At 43.6% G+C, this 20,686-nt stretch overlaps 1 protein-coding gene across 1 annotated transcript in view; it reads left to right on the top strand.

The window, feature by feature from the left end:
- Clstn2 (calsyntenin 2) overlaps positions 1 to 20,686 on the top strand; it is a 572,340-nt gene that overhangs the window by 428,405 nt on the left and 123,249 nt on the right. Inside the window, exons 3-4 of the mRNA XM_055629720.1 lie at positions 14,722 to 14,917; positions 15,763 to 15,971. Of these exons, the coding sequence (XP_055485695.1) occupies positions 14,722 to 14,917; positions 15,763 to 15,971 (405 nt within the window). The remainder of the gene's footprint in view (positions 1 to 14,721; positions 14,918 to 15,762; positions 15,972 to 20,686) is intronic.

The following is a 20,686-nucleotide window of genomic DNA, read 5'->3' as shown; positions in this document are numbered from 1 at the left end:
CTTTCTTTCTTTCTTTCTTTCTTTCTTTCTTTCTTTCTTTCTTTCTTATCCATGCAATAAGAAGCACATTGGCTCATTTCCAAATATCTGAAGTTTGTCTAGATTGCTTATGGTTAAATGCTGATGGTTGGTTTATTTCCCTTTTTCTCAGAAAGTATATTCTGTATATTTTCAGCCTTGTAAACTGTAGGATTCATTTCACGAACCAGCATATGATCTCAGTCATATGAGGTTGAAACAGATGTGCCTTCTGTTGTTGAGTGTAGTCCTCTCTTATCACATATTAGGTAGAATAGCTGAAGGTGTCAGTTAATCATCTGTGATTCTAATGGCATGTTTGAATTCCTCCTATTAATTACTGAAAGGGTGGTGCTAAACCTTTCTGATTAGGAGTGTGGGCTTCTCATTTTCTCCCTGTCCACCATTGTTTCATGGCTTTAAGCATACTCACAAGAATTTATTTAATGTAGTGGATTAAGAATTCAAATACCTGTGTTAACACGGGGTTGGTCTCTGCCATCTCTTTAGGAAAGGACTCTATTTCCCAGCTTCTATATTTTATATCTATATATTTTAAATGTGATGTGGAAAATATTGTGGATGGTCCCGTTCTTCAATATTTGTTGATATTTTCATCAAGCAATCCACTAACTTGGCTAAATTCAGACTGACAGTGGTCTTCTGCCTGTGATGGAGTCAGTTCAATCCACTTCTCAGGGCCTGAAGTTTGCCTCCCACCTGCTAAATGCACAAGTGCCATTATCAGCCATAGCCTGGGGGAAGGGAGGCTTCCCTTCCCTAAGTTTTCTCCTCAGACCCCCTAAGCATCTCATTTTCCAAGCCAGCCAGATAACTGATTTCCCCTCAGGACTGTGGTCCTCCCCATCACCTGGTAAGGGCTGCCTCAGAGCAAAGGGCCATATTAGAACAGGGACTTAATGCTTTCACTTTCTAGTAGAAACAATTTTAAAGACTAGCGTATAAAGTCTCCTGACATAAATGAGAAAGAAAGATAAATCCATAGGAATTAATGGAAACAGTCTCAAGTCAACTCAAGTAAACCCATTGCAGCCAGGAGAGAAAGTACTAGAGCAGAAGCTGGGTCCCAGGCTCAGCCTTTCCCACCATGTTAGACCATTTTTGCAGGTTAGGATGTTATACAGAAGTGGTCCATGTGTTAGTTCAGTCTTCCACGTCACGCAAAACACACCAGATCCCTTATTAGCTTCTGGCCTTATATCAGTTAACAGTGTGGTATATTTGGCAGTTTTAAATGAACCTGTTATACTTGTTAGAAATGGGGCAATCAAAATATTGTCAGATATTTTGGCTTGATCTGCAAAAATATTTATTTTGTCAGTAAACTAATTCTAGTGTAATAGCATTAAATTTATTGGTTTAATAACTTATTTAGGAAGAGTTATAGTTTCAATTCGGATGACCCTGTGTGAATTATAAACTGGACTCCTCTGGCTAAAACACTCTCACCTTAGCTGAGAGGAGTAAAAGCCATTTCTCAAAACAGACATCCATTGCCTACAAGTGACCAGTAAGGTTTTATCTTTTATCTTCAGCATTATTAAAGTTTTAAAATATTATTTTATCCTATAATGGTTCTACGCAAACAGTCGTAAAGAGGCAATGCTAATTCAAGGCCTGACAATGAGCACTTTGGGAGCTGACGTTCAACGTTACTTCTCCCTCTAAAGAAGGTCAAATGGACCATTATTCCAAGAGGCAGCATAACCCTAAATGCTGTGAATAATGCCAGGAAACTAACAATCAACATAAAAGAATAATTTTATAGTTACTGTAGGACGCATCCTCTCAGAGTTTAATTTATTTCCATGGGAAAATTGGCCTTTGATGATATTCGCTATTAATTGTGTGCCATAGAGCTGTCCAACTGAATTCTGACCCAAGTCACACACAGAATTGCATATTTTCTAGTAACTATATCACACAGATAGAAAAAAAGAAAAAGAAGCAGGATTGGTGCTATGAAGGAGAACGGCCCCTTTAGGCATTTGAATCCCTGGCCTCCAGCTGGCTGAACTGTTTGGAAAGGATTAGAAGGTGTGGCCTTATTGGAGGAAGTGGGACACTAGGGGTTTGAGTTATCAAAAAGAAAAAAAAAGTACTGATGAGGTAAGCCAAATTTGGCACTTTGTTATAATTTAACAATTATCTTGGCCATGGTGTTTTATCACAGTAATGGAAAGGTGGCTAAGACACAGGTGAGTTGATTTGAATAAGACATATTACTGGACTCATAGAAGTTGCTATTATTGTATCAACATTTCATTTTATCTCACCCGATTTCACTGAGATAGGGCCTCACTGTCTCAGGCTGGCCTGCAACAGGTGAGCCTCCTTGGTGCTGGAATTATAAATATGCAACCTCAGCAGCATTCATTTAAAAAGCCCTTGTCCTTATAAAATACTTCAATTTGGACACTAAATTTTAATCAGAACTTCTTGGCTAGCATTTTGATTTTGTATAATTTGTTTCTCAAAAAATAAAATAAAATCAGTCACTGACTTTAAAGTTTCCCACAAGTAAAGTATGTTTTTGTTTTTGTTTTGTTTTTTTTTAAATAATTTTAAACTTAAAAGAATGGGTTAATAAAACCACTCCGGAAATAAATTTGGCGCTCTCTCAGACAATTAGGAATAGTGCTTCCTCAAGATCCAGCCATACCACTCCTAGGCATATATCCAAAAGAGGCTCAAGTACACAATAAGGACATTTGCTCAACCATGTTTGTATCAGCCTTATTTGTAATAGCCAGAAGCTGGAAACAGCCCAGATGCCCCTCAACTGAAGAATGGATGCAGAAATTGTGGTACATCTACACAATGGAGTATTACTCTGCAATGAAAAATAAGGAAATCATGAAATTTGCAGGTAAATGGTGGGACCTGGAAAGGATCATCCTCAGTGAGCTGTCCCAGAAGCAGAAAGACACACACGGTATATACTCACTCATATAGACTTATAGGATAAACCTAAAATCTGTACATCTAAAGAAACTAATCAAGAGAGAGGACTCTGACTAAAACACTCAATCCCCATCCCGAAAGGCAAGGAGGATGGACATTAGAAGAAGAAGAAGAAAAAAGCAGGAAACAACCTAGGAACCTGCCACAGAGGGCCTCTGAAAGGCTCTGCCCTGCACACTATCAAAGCAGACGCTGAGACTTATGGCCAAATGTTGGGTAGAGTGCATGGAATCTTATGTAAGAAGTGGGAAATAGTAGGTTATGGAGAGGACAGGAACCCCACAAGGAGAGCAACAGAACCAGAAGATTTGAACACAGGGGTCTTCCCAGAGACCCATACTCCAACCAAGTACCATGCATGGAGATAACCTAGAACCCCTGCACAGATGTAGTCCATGGCAGTTCAATGTCCAAGTGGGTTACATAGTAATGGGAAGAGGGACTGCCTCTGACACAATCTGATAGGCCTGTTCTTTGATCACCTCCCCCTGAGGGGAGAGCAGTCTTACCAGGCCACAGAAGATGACAATGCAGCCGCTCCAGATGAGATCTGATAGACTAAGATCAGAAGGAAGGAGAGGAGGAGCTCCCCTATCAGTGGACTTGGGGAGGGGCATGCGTGAAGAGGGGGGAGGGAGGGTGGGATCGGGAGGGGAGGAGGAAGGGGCTTATGGGGGGATAAAAAGTGAATAAAATGTAAAAAAAAAATAAAACATAAAATCTAGTTCCTCAGCCAGAATAGGTACATGTCAAGTGTGAAGAGCCACATGTGGAGAGCGACCTCAATGAGTATCTCTTGATGAATGTCTCTCCCTGAGGCGTTCTGAGATCCTGTGATGCTACAGACCAGGGAATTTAAAAAGAAGGATACTTAAAGATTTGGCTTCTTGGGGCTAGAGAGGTGGGTCGGCATTAAGAACACTCGCTGCTCTTCCAGAGTACCTGTGTTCAATTCCCAGCACCTACACAGCAGCTCAAAACCATTCCCAACTCCAGTCCAGTGGCTATGATGTCCCCTTCTGGCCTTCCTGGGAACTGCACGTTTATGTTGCACAGCTTTCATGTTGGAAAAACGCCCACACTGATAAACTAAAATTATATATATATATCTGAAAAGTATTTGATTTCTCAGCACAATTCTGAACAGCCCTGTCTGTCCTCTTAAGTCTTCCTCTGCAGTTCAGTCCTCGTATCCTGAGAATTCACTGATTGCTCCTTGGCCCTAAACACCTCTAGTGACCTGGTTTTATGTCTCACTTCTGTTTCTAAAACCCAGCCCCTGGAAGGCAAGACCAGAGTCCTGGTCTTCTGGGAGCCTCTGCAACTGTTACAATTCCCTCCCAATGGGAGGAAGGTACTACTCAAGAATGCATAAAGATAACACAAAAATACTTAAGGACCTCTATATTTGCGTATGTGAATGTAACCTTCAAGGCATCTATTGTTAATTCTCCAAAGCGGCAAGCGAGAATGGAAAGAGATAGACTCTAGACCACATTCTCCATCTCAGTCTGGCTTAACTATTGACCATGTGCTGTGAGCAAATGGAATTTTTTTTTCACAGCAAGGCTCCCCAACCTTACTCAACACAATCCCATTCCAGCTTGACAATGGAAACAATATTATATCCAATTTTGTAACTGGACCCAGAAACCGTACTTTTTTTTCCCCAATACTTGGGTTTTAAATTTTTTGGCAGATATTTAAAATGTAGCCAGCATAAGCTCAATCACTATTCCAGTTGGTATAATTTCATTGTTTCTTCTATGGTCTGTGCTCTGTGACACCTGACTGTGTTGGTAGAGGCTGAGCATCCCAGTAAGGCGGCCCGAAGCAGTACACCTGTGACACGGGTAAGAGTACATGGTCACATTGGGAAAGGATCTTGCCATTCATTACTCACTAGTTCTTAGTTAAAAAAACAAAACAAACAACAACAAAAAAAAGAGTTTTAATGATAATGTAGTTTTTGACAGGAAGAAGGCAATTTTATTTCTGTTAATCAGATAAGGAAGTGAAGGTCAGCAGTACTCTGTTGTTCTAAAGATGGAAAGTGGTTAGCCAGAGTTCAAGTCTAGGGTTCCCTGTCTCAACAACAACTTGGAGTAGAATCCCTGAAGCATTATATGGAGGCATACCTATGTTCACAGGGCAGGATTTTATGTCCACAAGGCTATTCATGCTGAGTTGCTTTTCTGCAACTCAGCAGCCTGTGAGATGGCTCCGTGACACAAGGCAACTGAGTCTGGAAGTATTTGAGAAGAAATGCACTCATCTTCCCAAATACTTGTATTCCCAGAGTGCTGAAAAAGGAAGGAAGGAAGGAAGGAAGGAAGGAAGGAAGAAAGAAAGAAAGAAAGAAAGAAAGGGAAAGGAAAGCAGGAAGGAAGAAAGGAAGGAAAGAAGGAAGAAAGAAAAGAAGGAAGGAAGGAACGAAGGAAGGAAGGATGAGTACCAGTTTCAGAGCTCAGAGCTTTGGCAGTAGGCACTGCAGAGAACTTTTGCCTACCTACCTGCCTCCTCTGTCTGCAGAGGTGGGGCTGACTTCTATTTTTTCCAAGCCTCCCATCTCCAACCAGGCAGGTCAATGCCCAGAAATCCAGGCTGTTCCCACCACATCTCTAAGCCCCTGCCCCACAGTAAACACCCATGGATATGAGCAGCCAGGGTCTCTAAAAATCATCACTCATTTCCTACTGTAGTTTTTTTTTTAACTCAGGGATGGTTTCCTGTAAGAATATGTGCAATATGTTTTTGTATTGGAAGCCTTTCACCTACAGACACGTCGGGCACGAGGCAGACCAAGTGACCACTCAACCTCTGTGCACGTTTTACTTGACCTAATAATGGCTTTCTGGGCTATGGGCCCTCTCCACATCTCCAGCATATATATAAGCTGTTGCATCGTTTATTTATTCAACAGACGCTGCCAAGGAAGAAAAACATGCCTCGTCTTCATTTCTCAGAAGTGTATAGCTGTGCTATGTGAGGCTGCCAAAAAAAAAAAAAAAAACAGAGGGTGTGGGGTTGATCTCAGCACAAAACTTTAGGGAAAATGGCTTTTCAAATTAAAGAATATGCTTTTGCTTTGCTTAGTCCTAAGCAGACAGAAAGCTGTAAACAGTGACAGCCAGCCACCCGCTCTGGCTTCTGTTGGGAATTGAGGCAAGGTGACAGTATGCATCTAAGTGCATGCAGGCCAGAAGGCAGGATTTACTGTGATCATAACAAAAACCTGAGTGACCTTCCTACTTTGCCAGCCTCACACTGAGCTCGGCATTGTGGCCTAGTGGTACTTTCCCAATTAGGCATGGTTGGCACTCCCATTTGAAATGGAACAAGAACCTCAGAAGCTCCTACAGCTAGGGAAACAGAGAAAAAAACTCAGTGCCTGGTATATCTGAACAGCTTCCCACTCCCAGATCTGAGGGGGGGGGGGACTCACAGTGACAATCTCAAATATCTTTTCCTTTCATTTTCTACTCCTGGCTGATTATAAATCTGAAGTGGGGGGGGTGCTTAAAGTCAATTTGTTTGAGTATAAACTTATTTCTAAGTTCAGCTCTAATTTGATATTCTAAACATGATTACCCCAGGATGTAATTAGCATTTGTCCTTTCCCGTTGTATTATACTTACAGTGACTACAAATGACTCTATGTGGAGGTGTACTGTGCCCTCAAAAGCCTATACTCAACTCCCAGCCTGTGCTGTCCTTGCTAACTGACTGCCACGTTGGTACTAGGACGACAGAGTGTACAGCCAACAGCAAGCTGTCAGACGCTCTAGGCACCTCCCCAGTCTAAAGGAGTGTTTCCCTCCTTTATTAAAAGTACGGACTTTTCCTCTAGTAAAAGTATGGACCCTAAGTAGACTATCCTTTCGGTGCAGTTCCTCAAGGGGACAGTGCATCGAGTCATTAGGATGAAATGTCTTTTGGAGATAGAGGGATCTGCTCAGGGCAGTGTATTCAGGACCCCTAACTTTATCCAAGAAGGCTGTTAGCAAAGTCCACCCAGTCACTCTGGAGTCTGAGCTTCCCCACGGCACAGTACTGATATTATGTAAATTCCAAGGTACAGTCATTGGCCATTGACATTCTGGTGGGGAGGGGGGGAGTATGAGCTGCAGCCAATTGGTGTAAGACGCTTTAACTTGCCAGGTTGTTTTGATGACACGTATGACATTTCTGATGGCTAAATGATCTCCCCAACCACTCTCTTTGCTTCTCAAGTAGAAAGAGGGACTTTGCTAGATTCCTATGATTTTTTTTTAATGGAATGACAGAGGTCACAGAAAGCAATCCAGTGACACTCCAGGTCAGACATGAAGTACTTTGCATATATCAAATCACTTAGCCCCCAGCAACTCAAGAGGTAACTGCTATTAACAGAACCTCATGTTAGGAATGAGGAAGCAAGGAAAGAGGGAATTGACTCATGCAAGGCAACAAAGACAGTCTTCCACAGAGCTGACATTCCAACCCAGCCTGTCTGGCCCTACATCCACAGGAAGCAGAAATGATGCTCCCTCATTGCACCACTTTACTGTATGGATATAAAATTCTGCAACCCCCTTGTGAGATGCAAACTGAGTCTGAGAGTTCTCTGTAGGATTTAGGGTCATAGTTCTGCACCAGGAACAGGATATGACCCCATGAACCATGTGACAGCTATATCTGGGAAATGGTAAGAATAGCAGTTCCCAAGAATTTTGTTCCCATTACCTTTCTATGTTCTCAAACACTAGTAAATGCTCTCAAGCATGTTTCTTTATGTCAGTCATCCATCAATATCTATTCAATTAGAAACAAAATCTGAGGCACTTTCAAATAGTCATTTATTTAAAATAGCAATAATAAATTCATTGCATGTTGGCATAAGTAACATAATTTGACAAATATATTTTTCAAAGCAAGTTTATAAGAAATAGCATTGCCAACATTTTTGAAATCTGTCCAATATCTAGCTTAATAGAAGTATATCAAGAGCCTTTCTGATTTTGTCTTCTATGTACATTATTAGGTTATTTAGGCTAGAATGTGAAGAAAATATGACAATTAGAAAAGGGAATTATGCAGTAAGAAAAGGGGGAAGTACTTTAATAATCTGTTCTGATAATTGCAGACAGTCTTTTTTTTTACATATCAGAAGTCCTCTGGTAGTTCCTAAAGAGATAAATACAGAAAGTGAAATTATATTGATGTGCTTATTATGCAATGTGTCTTGATCCTTGCAGGACGCTTCAACAAAACACCATAGACTGGAATTTTAAAAACAGCAGAATTTTTTTTTTTCTCACTGTTATGGAGATTGGGAAGTCTAAAGATTCACTGAAAGATTCACCGTCTGCTAAGGGGCTATTTCTTAAGCAGTGACTTCTCACTGTAAGTTCCTAAGCAGAAGAAGCAGGAGATCTTCCCAGGTCTAATCTATAAAGGTACTATTCCTACTCCTAAGGGCAAAACCAGTGATCAGTTTTGATCCCCCTGAATTGTATGCAAGAGCAGAAGAGCAATTGACTCCCAAAGTCATCCCTTTCTAATGTGATCAGTTTGAGAGTTGGGTTTTCTAAAAGGAGTTTAGAGAAACAGAATCAGTCCAGTGCAAACTGTTACATTAAAAGCTATTGATCTGTCTTGCTCTGCAAATTTTTAGGCTCTATAACTGTGTGACACTCTGCATTGGTCATTTACTAGAAATCATGTATCCTGTTAAATGGTATCTTTCAAAACTGGAAACCTTTCATCACAAGGTATCAAAAGGTCCCATTCATTATCACTGCCCCAAGATTGTTTAACAACAGACCCAAGTTTTCAAACATCAAAAGCTCAAATTGTAACACTGGCAACACTTTCATATCTCTTTTTTAGAGGCTTCTTTTCAGGAACGTGCCTTTCCATCATTCTTACAAGTAAAGAGTGATGCTTGAAAAAGTCCCTGCTTAGCTCCCAACTTTCTTCACACTTTCCCAGACACCACACCTGCTATTCCAGGGGAGCGGTTAACTCCACTTCCAGCTTTGTCACACTAAATAATAAAAGCCATGAAGGCAGCTGGGTGTGGTGATACATACTTGCCATGCCAACCCTCAGAAGATTGAGGTAGGAGAATCACAAAGTCCGAGCTTAGCCTGGGCAATATAATGAGACCCTGTCTCAAAACAGCAGTAACAAGAAAACATGAACCCAAAGGTTTAGACTAAAAAAAAAAATTCAATAAAATTTACTGAAGGAACTAAAGTCATTCTCTGCTGCTATTGAATGATTTGTTTATTTTTTTTTTTTAACTATGAGGATCCTGTGGTGAAAATGCAGCCACTATTCAGCATCCCACATCTTTATTTGCTTTTACAGCAGCAGCACAAAGCCCAGCACAGTGAAAAGTCAGGCATCTTAGTGTTACTAGGATGGTCACACATTCTTGTGGTGCCCTAGAGAAGCCTCGGAATCTCTGCAGATTGTTCTGGAGAAACACTGTGCCGGAGGATCCCAGTGGTGGAGTCCTGGGCACCATGCACAAGCTGCTGGGTGCTGGGACTAAATGCACACATGGACCTTTCATTCCCTATTGTCAGAGTGACCTCTGATGAATCCTGTGACCTCCCCCAGACTCAGTTTCCTCAAATGGAAGACAGAGTCAATACAATCCATTGCTAAAGCGTAGGAGTTGTGCTTTCAGAAATAGTCTTTGAAAACCAATCTAAAGGGCTGGAGAGGTAGCTTAGCAGCTCAGAGTGCTTATTTCTTGCACAGGACCAAGATTCCCAGCGCTTACATGATGGCTCACAATCATCCATAATTCCTCTTTCAGGGGATCAGATGCCCTCTTCTGACCTCTGTGGGCATCAGGCATATATGCATGCAGGCAAAAGATTCATACTCATAAAATAAATCTTAAGAAAGAAAACGAATTTAAAGACACTCTCCTCAGAAACTTCTGGCAGAGCTGAAGAGACAGCTATACCCATTTCTGCTGAGTCAGAGAAGCGTGAAACTGCTGAAGAGAAGGTAATTGTGTGCTACAAACAGAAACCTAGAGGGTGGGAGCCATCACGGCCCACCCAGGCGCTATACCTGTTCCTTCCGGTCAGGCCTTTGGAGGTGTTAGTGATAAAGCTGAGTTCATCTACTTTCTACATCTACCTGATTTGCCTGCCACAGCAGGTGAGGAATGGCACCCAGAGGCTCAGTGCTCTCAGGTCCCCACTCAGGCGGCTGCCACCCTGATGTACACCCTAACCTGTGTGTGTCATATACACAGTTTCTGCCAGGCCAGCTCCCCCACAGAAAAAGCGTGTTGGAAAGCACGATTTTGACAGTGACGTTTTCACCCAGAGGCCATCAGTCTGCTTTGTTTTTGTTTGAAGTGCGTCATCCTCCCACTGAAAAACCTTTACAAGTAACAAACTCTAGACCAAGGTGACCCAGCGTATTAGAAACTGACGCTGCGAGCTGGTCTAAGCATCTTTATTCTGAAACCCCATCCTGGATCATTCTCATACCTACATTTTCCTTTCTTTCAACTTGCCGTATATTAATTTTTCTCTTTGATATAGTTCTGGCTATAGAAAAAGTAAAGCCCTTTTCTCTATTAAGTAGCACCAGTTTGTGTGCGTGATGTGTGTGTGTGTGGTGCACGCAACCCCCCTCCCACACCCCATGCCTGTTTGTGAGCATATGGAGGCCAAAGGAAGGCACTGATGGAGTTCCTCCATCATTCTCTGTTTTATTACATGGAGACAGGGTATTTCTCAGAGAACCAAGAGCTTTCAGAATCTGCCCGCACTCCTTAACGCTGTGGTAACAGGTATGTATAGACATGCCTGTTTTTGTTGTTGTTTGTTTGTTTGTTTTTGCATGGGTTCTGGGGTTCAACCTCAGGTCCTTAGGACAGTAGAGCTCTTACCCCTGGAGCCACCTCCCTGGCCCCAGCAATGCCAGTTCTAAACACAAACATTTAACTGGAACTCAGTGCCTCTCTGACCGCAGAGCCCTGTGTGACTTTCACATCACACACCCGAGAAGTTGGCCCTAGTCTAGCAGTTTCTGTTCCTGCCACACTGGACCATGAAGTGTTGGACTCTTTCTTTTGAAGGTCCCCGAGGCATATTGTCCCCTCTGCCTGAAACAAGATGTCATTCCAGTGGCCTGGTGTCTCCTCTTTCTCCTCCCGTAGCCTCGGCATAGCTTTCACATCCTTAGGCAAGCATGCCCTCCCTGTCCCACCAGATCTGACCTCGGCGCCTCTTCTGCAGTGTGTATGTGGCGCTCCCTGCTTCTTAGCCAGGGGTGTAGCTGTCTGACTGCTTCTCTTCCTGGACTGCAAGTAGTAGTGTGGGGACCATAGGTGGGGCTGGCTGTGTTCATCGCCGTTTCACTGGTGCCCGGCACTTAGTTCCTAATAAATATTTACTGCATGAATGGGTGGATTATCTAGCAAGAAAATGTTTGTTCAACAGGAGCATAAGTATTTGGTATGTTCCATAATCAGTGTGATATGAGTTCTAAGTTATGTTCAAAAGGCTGACATGGTTTGCACTAAGTGGGCCCTGAGCTGGTCCTATTTGTAGTCAGTCTTTTCTACAACCTAACAGCTACTTGATGACACCTGATTCTTATGTTTTAAATACCCAAGTCATCCATCCTCATTTCTAGTATAGTGCAGTATCTGGGGCTTATTTGATGTGGTAGTCAGCTTTCTGGCACTTTCAAAAAATGCCTGAAAAGACAACACACCTGACAAAATACCTGGAGAGAGAACTGGTTCCTTATGGTTTATAGTTTCAGAGGCCTCAATGATGGACCCTGGGCCCTGTTGCTCGGGACATGAGGTAAGACTATGTGAGAGGCCTTTGTCCTGAGGTGAGGTGGAGAATCATGGTGTGAGCACGAGGTAGAACAAAGCTGCTTACCTCATGGCAGCCAGGAAGGAGAACGAGATGGAAATGGGGAGGCAGGGCTAGCTCTACCCTTCACAAGTATGCTTCCCCTGACCTGCTTTGTGTAGCTAGACTCTGACAGCCCATTCTGTTATAGATTCATCAGTGTATTGTCAATCCATCCACCATGTCATTGCCTTCATGATTCACACCTCTGACTCCTGCATATGGAATTAAACCGCCAATGAATGAGTCCTTGGGTGGGTTCACTTCCTATCCAAACCGTAATAGTTGGTCTTCTAAATTACTAGTTCCACTGAATTATATTGAGCTAAGTAAGTGAACCAAAAGTTTACTTTTCTCTTCTCTCCCTGGGTCTCCTCTGTGCCCTTTCCTTCCTTCCTCCCTATTTTCTTCTTAAGGATTGCTGAGTCTTGTGAACTACTTTGGTTGTGATCAGATGTTTCCAGCAGAAAATTACTCTCATCTATTTTAGGTTTAACTTGGCTCTTCAGAATGAAATAGTCTGATTAGCCTTATAATCATGGCGGTGGTTGGGCTCGCCAGAGAATTCTCCAGAACCAGTTTGAGTATGCTGGTAACACTGTCACAGAGATAGAATCAGAGGGCATATTGCCTAATTCAGAGCAGTAGTTAAACTCAGGGATGAGTTAAAACCTATTCTTATGCCCTAAAGGCTACAGGGTTATCCTTGTCAAAACGGGCAATGCTGAGGTGCCCAGGGAACATTGGGCAGTGAGAGTTGACGGGAGCCTAGGTTCGTGCTATAACCTGGTCTGCAACCCATTTTATTCACTGTTGTATATCTATATTTGAGAAACAGCCAGGAAGGGAGGTAATGAAAGTGGAATGTTCATAATGAAATCAAAGATCAAAGAAATAATAAGAAAAGCAAAAGCCCATGGGTAAAATTGGTATTGATTCAACATCTTAGAAAACGTTAGTAAGAGATCAGGGCATGCTTCCCATATGGAAAGTGAGGGACTCACCTCAGCCACACTCGAATTATTGTCTGAATATGAGTCATTCCCAGAGGGATCCCTGGGGGTCTTTTTAGATATCTTGGGGATCTTTGGAAATGGAGTGCTAGAGTAGAACATGTGGGATTACAAATCAGCCATTCCTGGGTTTAATGCCCAAGTTTACCCCGGTGACACTGAGCAAGTAATTCCATGATTTCACTCCTCCTCTTCTCCTTCATCCCCCCCTCCCAATTTGTATAAGTTTGAGTCATGAAGACTTATAATCTTAGCATTTAGGATGCTAAGGTAAGAGGATTGTGAGACCCAGACTTTCCTGGACTAAATAGTAAGAAAACCCAGCCTCGACAACAAAAGAACAATAATGATTTGTATACGCTTTTATAGAACAGCTGCCTTGTAGGTTTGTTATGAAGGTCAAGTAAGATTGCCTAGAAACAAAGATCATTGCCCAAAGCAAGCATGCAATCAATCTCATTATTCCTTCGCCTCCAATTGTCACCTCCTATCAACATCTGAATAAAGGCTGGGCTAGGGTGAGTCAGAGGCCCCTGTCACCCCAAAAGCAAACTCTGCTAGACACTCCCAGGCAGTTCACAGGCCTCTCCCTGGTCCAGGCAGTATGGCTGAAGCAATGTCAGACCAAGGGCGAGGCATCTCAGAGTACATGTCGTTTTCCCTAACTTTATCCCATGGACCACTTTACTGATTTTAGGCACACCTAAAAACCTAGAGGAGGATTGTCACATGACTTAAACCTATCACTCCATATGTAGCACACTTGGAATTTGAACCTAGATATCTTGACTCTATACTTCGGTAGCCTACAAACTGGTTCTCCTGCCCATCCAAGAGTGCTAGCATACCCCTCTGCAATACAAGTGGCCTTTGGACAGCTGAACATCACTGCCTGAAGTCTACAAGTGCTCACAAGAGGACATGTCTCAAAATTTTAGCACATCGCAAAACGTTTACTACAGGGCTTGCCTTATAGTCAGAGTTCAAGAAATAAATATTCACAAATAGAGGAAAAAAGAATATTCTTGTGGCCTTATTATTTTAATGCAGGGAAACAGTTATAATAGACATTAGCCCAGCCGAAGGGGCAAAATGCATTAATTTTGCAACATGTTCTGCTCTTTAAGAAGTTAGCTGTTCAAGCTCCATGGGGAGTCTTGAACTCACAGAGTCTGACTCCCACTGATTCAAAAGAGAAAATTACCTGCTCCCACTGTGAGTGGGAGGGGGGTAGAGAGACATAATGGAGACTGAAGAGGGGGAGGATTCTGCAACAACAATGTGCTATGTGGAAACTAGGGTGAAGGAAATGGAAAAGCAATGTTCATACTTAAGACCAATGAAGGCTCTAGCCATCTCCTAGTCCTGGCTGTACTGCCAGCCCATGCAAGATGCTTTCAAGCACAGAAGATGTTGTCACATGACAATAGGCTGGGCAAAGCTTTAGCCTTTGATTTTTTTTGCTAACAGCCCTTTGTCTTTTGTTTTGAACTTTGTTAGCAAATTCCTTGATCCCAGTCTGGGCCAAAGGCAAGGGGAAGTCTACCAGGAAGACTAAGAAACTGAGAAAAAGCACTCCCCATACAAAGCCTACACAAGCACCTGCTGAGTGACATCCCCAACCCATGAAAGACTTCCATTTTAGTCTCCATAAAATGAGCACGCAGGTCTGATCTCCAGAGGCCAAGACTAGTTGAACATTCCGAGCCTGTGGAAGAAATTGTGTCGAAGTCTTGGGCTTGTGGATCTGGCCCAGTACAGGCACTGTCTTCAGCCTGGAGACTCCCAGCGTTCACCCTCACTACTCTCTTCTTCTGCAGGGGAAATCTGTGCATTCAAGATCCACGGGCAGGAGCTGCCCTTTGAGGCTGTGGTGCTCAACAAGACGTCTGGAGAGGGCCGACTCCGGGCCAAGAGTCCCATCGACTGTGAGCTGCAGAAGGAGTACACATTCATCATCCAGGCCTACGACTGTGGGGCGGGGCCCCAGGAGGCAGCCTGGAAGAAGTCACACAAGTGAGCTCCCTGTCCCCCCCCCCTTCTGTTCTTTAAATATGTCCACCTACAGGTCACACCAGAGGCATGGTTGGAAGGTGGCTTGACACTCTCAATTCTATTAGCATCTCTTTGCCTAGGAGCAGAAAGTGGGCTGTGGTAGTGGTGGTGGTTGGGGGGATGAGACGTTCATGTTTATAATTGATCATATTTGAAAAAGACCCAGGTGTGGCCAAGGTGATGGTGAGTACCACCAGAGCATTTGCATAAGCTAATTTCTACAGCAGGAATACTGTACCTGCTTTTCTTCCCTGGAAGAGACTCCTAGGCCACCTCCAGAACGAAGTGAAAACATTGCTTCCTATAGAAAGCATTCCTTAAGTCCACCCCTCTCCTCAGATCCAGACTAAATTTTTTTTCAGCATTTCTGCAAAGCTCTTTGTTTCTCTCTGTCAGATACTTCTCACCTTGACTCAACCCTGTTCTCTCCCTTAAGGGGTTTGGCTCAGAGCATAACAGAGCATAAGAAGCCAACTTCTTTCTGGGTGGAAGAATGAGTGACTCGAGGAAAGGGAATGGGGGGGGGAGAAGTTGGAGAGGGAATGTGTAACCTTGGGGATGACAATGGGTGCAATGCGGATGACAACAAATGGGAGGATTATCTAGGGCATTTGCTCAGCATCAAGGCAAGAGCAGGTTGCTGCAGCTGGCTTCCAGAGGGAGGGAAGACAGAGCTCTCAAGCACCAACATCCTTGAGAACCCTGAGGCCTCGCCACTCACACGGCCGTGGGCTGGATCAATGCCCCACAACATATGGTGTGATTCCTCCTTTACCATCATTTCTTCTTTCTGATTTGTGGTGCAGGGCTGTGGTCCACATCCAGGTGAAGGATGTCAACGAGTTTGCTCCCACCTTCAAAGAGCCAGCCTACAAGGCCATTGTCACGGAGGGCAAGATCTACGACAGCATCCTGCAGGTGGAAGCCATTGATGAGGACTGTTCCCCCCAGTACAGCCAGATTTGCAACTATGAAATTGTCACAACGGATGTGCCTTTTGCCATTGACAGAAATGGTAAGTGTCCTGAGAAGATGCCAGTATGGGCAGGAAAACAAATTCACTGTCCCTGCACCCAAGGCCAAGAGGGGCTCCAAATGTACTTGACAGTGGTACCTCAATAGAGACCCTTTACTTAGGTGGCATGACCCAGTTCTGCACTTGAGTTGATGGCTCACATATAATTAGAACCTTGTTAGGTTTAAACTTCTTCCAGGAAACCCCAGGAACCTCTATGAATGTGGTCTGGAGAACTCAGTCTCACACATTTGAATACAAAACAAGGACAGTTTCCTGGAAATTTTATTTAGCTATTTTCTAGGTGTGCACCTGATCATCATCTTGGCCACATCTGGATCCCTTACAGTATTTTCAGTTATAACATGAGTGCTCCCCAATCACCACCACCAACCACTTGCTTCTGCTTCCAGGCAAAGCGATACTAACAGAATTGGGAATTTTAAGCTACCTTCCAACCATAACTTTGTTAAGAAACCTTTAAAACTCTTGCCAACTTCCCCTTTGAGAATCCCAACTGTAGCAGAGCCCCCCCCCCACACACACACACACCCAGTTTGAATTGAACTGAAAATGATTCCATAAAACCATTTGGATATTTCCCATCACCATTAACATGACTCTTATGATAGTGTACACATGGCCAGAGGTCCAATCAACTCAGTCCACTTGGACTATAACTTGATTGCAATGTAATGAAATGGTACTATTTGCTGAGTCCCTTGTTCAGTATTAGTGGGAGTTGTGTGGGTACTTTATATTATCCCCGCTGTGTCTTAGGTAACAGTTGGGTAGCACAGAAGGATGCAAAAGTTGCAAGGCCTGAGACATCTGTAACAAGTCTTAGGTTTGCTGATAGACTCAGAGTGGAGCTAGAATAGATCTTAAGATAGACACAAGCCTATCTTTATGGGAGTTTACCAAACAGAGAGGGAGAGAGAGAGAGAAATCATGAAGGGGACATGAAGAGTGAAAAAAATTGCTGGTAACTGGAGTTAGAATGCAAATTAGATTTGAGAATCCTGCCAGCCACCATTGACAGTGGGCAAAAATTAGTCACTTGCTCCTAAGTCTTCTGGAGTGCTTCAAGAGGGAAGCTTGCTCTGTGGTATACTCTTTTACATCTTCAGAACAAGAGCAGGGTCCAGAAAGCAAGGGAATACCTGCACCCTCACTTTCAAGTATCGTCCCAGAAGATCTGCCTGTCTATTATGACAGGAGGCTAAAGGCATGTGACTAAGAGGTACATGTCTGGACCTGGTTCATTATACAGGGCAGGAGGAAAGAGAAGGTAGGAATACTGGAGGGAAGATAAGTTTTATCTGTGGAACCTTCCAGAACCATTACCACACAGCTTCTCCAGCAAGCCAAGCCCTATGAGAAGCTGGCCTGTACCCCCTACACATAGACACACACAAACCATAAATTATAAAAGAACTTTTGTGTTTTCCTCCTCTGGGTTTCTATTCCCCTGTCATCAGTTTTTCAGCCTGTCCCCAAAAAGCTTGGGAATCTGGGGCATGACAAGTACATGGTAAATAGCAAGACAGATAAGTGGAGACATCTGTGATTAGTGGTCAAGCTGCACTTGGCCTCCTGGTCCTTGTTCTCAAGAGCTCCCAGGGTAAGATGAGATGCAAATTCTTCCATCTGAGGGTAAACAGCCCTAGTCAAGAAGATAATTACTCACCTTGATGAGCCATTCCACTAACATATGCCAATTTATTTCCCTGGCTGTCTCATTAAAAGTGAGTAATGGGCCTTTGCCAGGCCTCTGCCTCCAACTTTGGTTTACAACATAAGATGGCGAGGAGAGTTGGCCCCCAACAGAGAGGTTTACAAAAGTGGCTCTCCATGTAATGAAGACAGGACCTGGGCAGCTCCCAGTCTAATGAGCTTCCCAGTGGGCCCTTATCCATCACTTCTGTGGCAACCTTCTCAGCTCCTTGAAGAAGGTCTTTGCATATGAGCACACCATGGAAAGTGCTGCTGAGTCTCAGATCCCTCCCTAGACCACAAAGTTTTCCACATTCTTTATTCCACAGCTAAGTAGATGCTCCCAGTTCTTCAACTTGCCAGGCTCTTTGCTTGTGAGAAGAAAGGAAAAGACACGGGAGCAGAAAGAGTAGAAATACTTAGGTGGAGGAAGAATGACCTCCTGTACCTACAGGCCCAACATCTTTCACCTGTAACCTTTGATCTCCTTCCATGTGATACCTTTGCAGTCTCAGCTCCAAACTTACTGTGAGGTTCTGAGGCCATGGATGGGATGTTTGCTCAGAGTACTCACAGCAGCTGAGTAATGCTGCTATCTATGGTCATCAGATACTTGTTCCTGTGACTGGTCCATGGGGTTTAGTCAGTCTTCATGAAATCTTGGCTGAGATGATGCACATAGAACTTTGAAATGAGGTTTTTGCCTCCATCTTGGAAAGTTCTAGTACAGGGTGGTATACAAGCTCCATCGCTGGCTTTTGGCCAGCCTCTCTGAAATAAACAGAATCTGGATTCAGTTTTCAGTAGACAAGTGGAGAAACTGAACCCTAAGGCAGGAAGAATTTCCTAATTTGTTGCCATACTGTTGGCACTTGAAGCTTCCCACTACAAACCTCTTCCTTGATGATACTTGAACAGGACAGATAGGAGTTTAGGTTCATAAGCATAGTATGGGGTAAGATCACCAAAGAAGCAGAGAAAGAGGCCCTAGTTTGTTTCCCCAACAAAGAACAAGTATGTAGCCATGCATACATGAAAACAGCCAGTCTAGGACAATGGGATCAAACTAAGAAATTACAAGACAATGGAAGAAATATTGAGAATAACTATGTAAAAATTAAAAAGAATATCAGTTTCATTTTACCTACATCAGCTCATCCCCCAGGCTGGCAGGGCCCAGCACAGAGAGGGAATTCCTGAGCTCACCTATTCCTTCCATAGGAAAAAAAAAAAAAAAAGTAGAGTGTGCTGAACATCCAGCTTCGCCAGTCTTTCAAAACAGTTCCCAAAGGACTTACTTCAGAGTCACCCCACCCATTATCAGAGAGGCCAACATAGCCAAGACATCGGGCAATATCTGGAAACAAATCAGATAGTCAGGGACTCTCAGTGTCAGCCATGTGGTCTCCAGTGACCTCCTCTTCAGAGGCCACCAGTAGCCTTCACTGGGTTCCTCTTCCTTTCTCTTGGTCACCACTGCACAACACTGTAGCTTTCATTATCATGCGTCGCTGAAAATAAATGATATCAGGTTAATAATGTTTAGTATTTGCCCTGTAATCTAACCCCCTGATGTTAGGGTACAGAATACACTGAAAGAACGACCCCAGACTTGATTAGCATGCAAGCTATAAAGGGTGTTTATTCTGCAGAAGTCCAGCATACTGGGGTCACCACCTTTACAACATGGCAGTGACCCAGAGGGGAGCTTGAAGACCCCTTTTTAAAGCTGGAAAGGGGAACTCCTACTGTAACTATGTGACCTCGATTGAAATTGGCTGGTGCCCATGATGGCTATGTGACTCTGATTAGGTGCTTTTCAGACAGGTAGTTAAGGAACCTTATCTTCCCCAGGCCAGATGTTTTGACTGTTTCTGATTGTTTGCCCTTTTTCTGTGTTTTTTTCCTGTAACTCATAGGCCTGTTCTGTCTAGCAAGAAAATAAAGCCTGTCATGGAGTTGGTCAGGCTCATTTAGCCAGGCTCTTTCACTATCACAATCAGTAAAAGACACAGACACCTGCTAGATTTTAGACTAGCCTTATTTCACTCGGAGCAGGACAGTCATTAACCCTCTAAACTGTCTTTATCTCCCAGCCCCATCCCAGGCTACCTCCCATCCATAATTCCATAAAGACTTGCTTGTTCTTCATCTGGGCCAATTCCTCCATCCATGCCTCCATGCCGGCCCTGTGCTTCTTCCGTGCTATCCTCGTCTGTGTGTGTTAGCGCATGCACTGATGCACTAGCCCTCTCCTAGGTTGCTTTGCAACGTGTGATGTCATCGTGTACAGCTGCCAGGTGCCAGGTGTATGGTAGAGACAGATCCTGTCCTCTTATACCACTAAGGAGCCTGTAGTTTTTCACTTTTTCAGTCTCCAGGTGTTTGAACCGCTACTCCTCTTCATGCTCTCTCCAGGAGATAAACCTAGCTGCCTCCTCCAACGGCACCCAACCAGACACCAGTACATCCAGGGAGCCATAAACTAATGACCTGTGCACCCACTGCAAGCATAAGCTGACCATGACATACACACTTGTTACTAGTCCTTGAGCCCAAGAGCATCTAGTCTCAACTCTCATTATCAGGTCTCTCAGCTAAATATGTGTCTGCAGCTATCTCATATAATCGCGGGCATGCCTTCCAGCCCTGCCTTCCCTCACCAAACCCCACAATCATGTTCACTCCTCAAGTTGGTCCCCATAGCCACAAAGATGAGCACTGTAAGCTCTGATGCCTCACTAACCCTGCCATGGATGCCCATTGGCTCACATGCTCACAGTCAACCTTTGTAGCTACAAAAATTGCGCAACAGGGCCCAGTTGCACCCTGCCACTTGCACCACCACCATCAGGCTTGAATTTATAGCTAGTTCCTGCATCTGACTACGTCCACACTGCCAGCCTGAGCCCTACTGTTATACATATACAGACAATTGGTCTAATCTCTGTTGCTGGCTCCCATACACCAAATGCATAAATAAAGCCAGTGTTTATAAT

This window comes from Psammomys obesus, unplaced genomic scaffold, assembly GCF_907164565.1.
Source record: "Psammomys obesus unplaced genomic scaffold, mPsaObe1.curated_primary_1811, whole genome shotgun sequence".
Taxonomy (NCBI): Eukaryota; Metazoa; Chordata; class Mammalia; order Rodentia; family Muridae; genus Psammomys; species Psammomys obesus.
The sequence above is the reverse complement of the archived record's forward strand: the minus strand, read 5'-3'. Positions and strand labels throughout refer to the sequence as shown.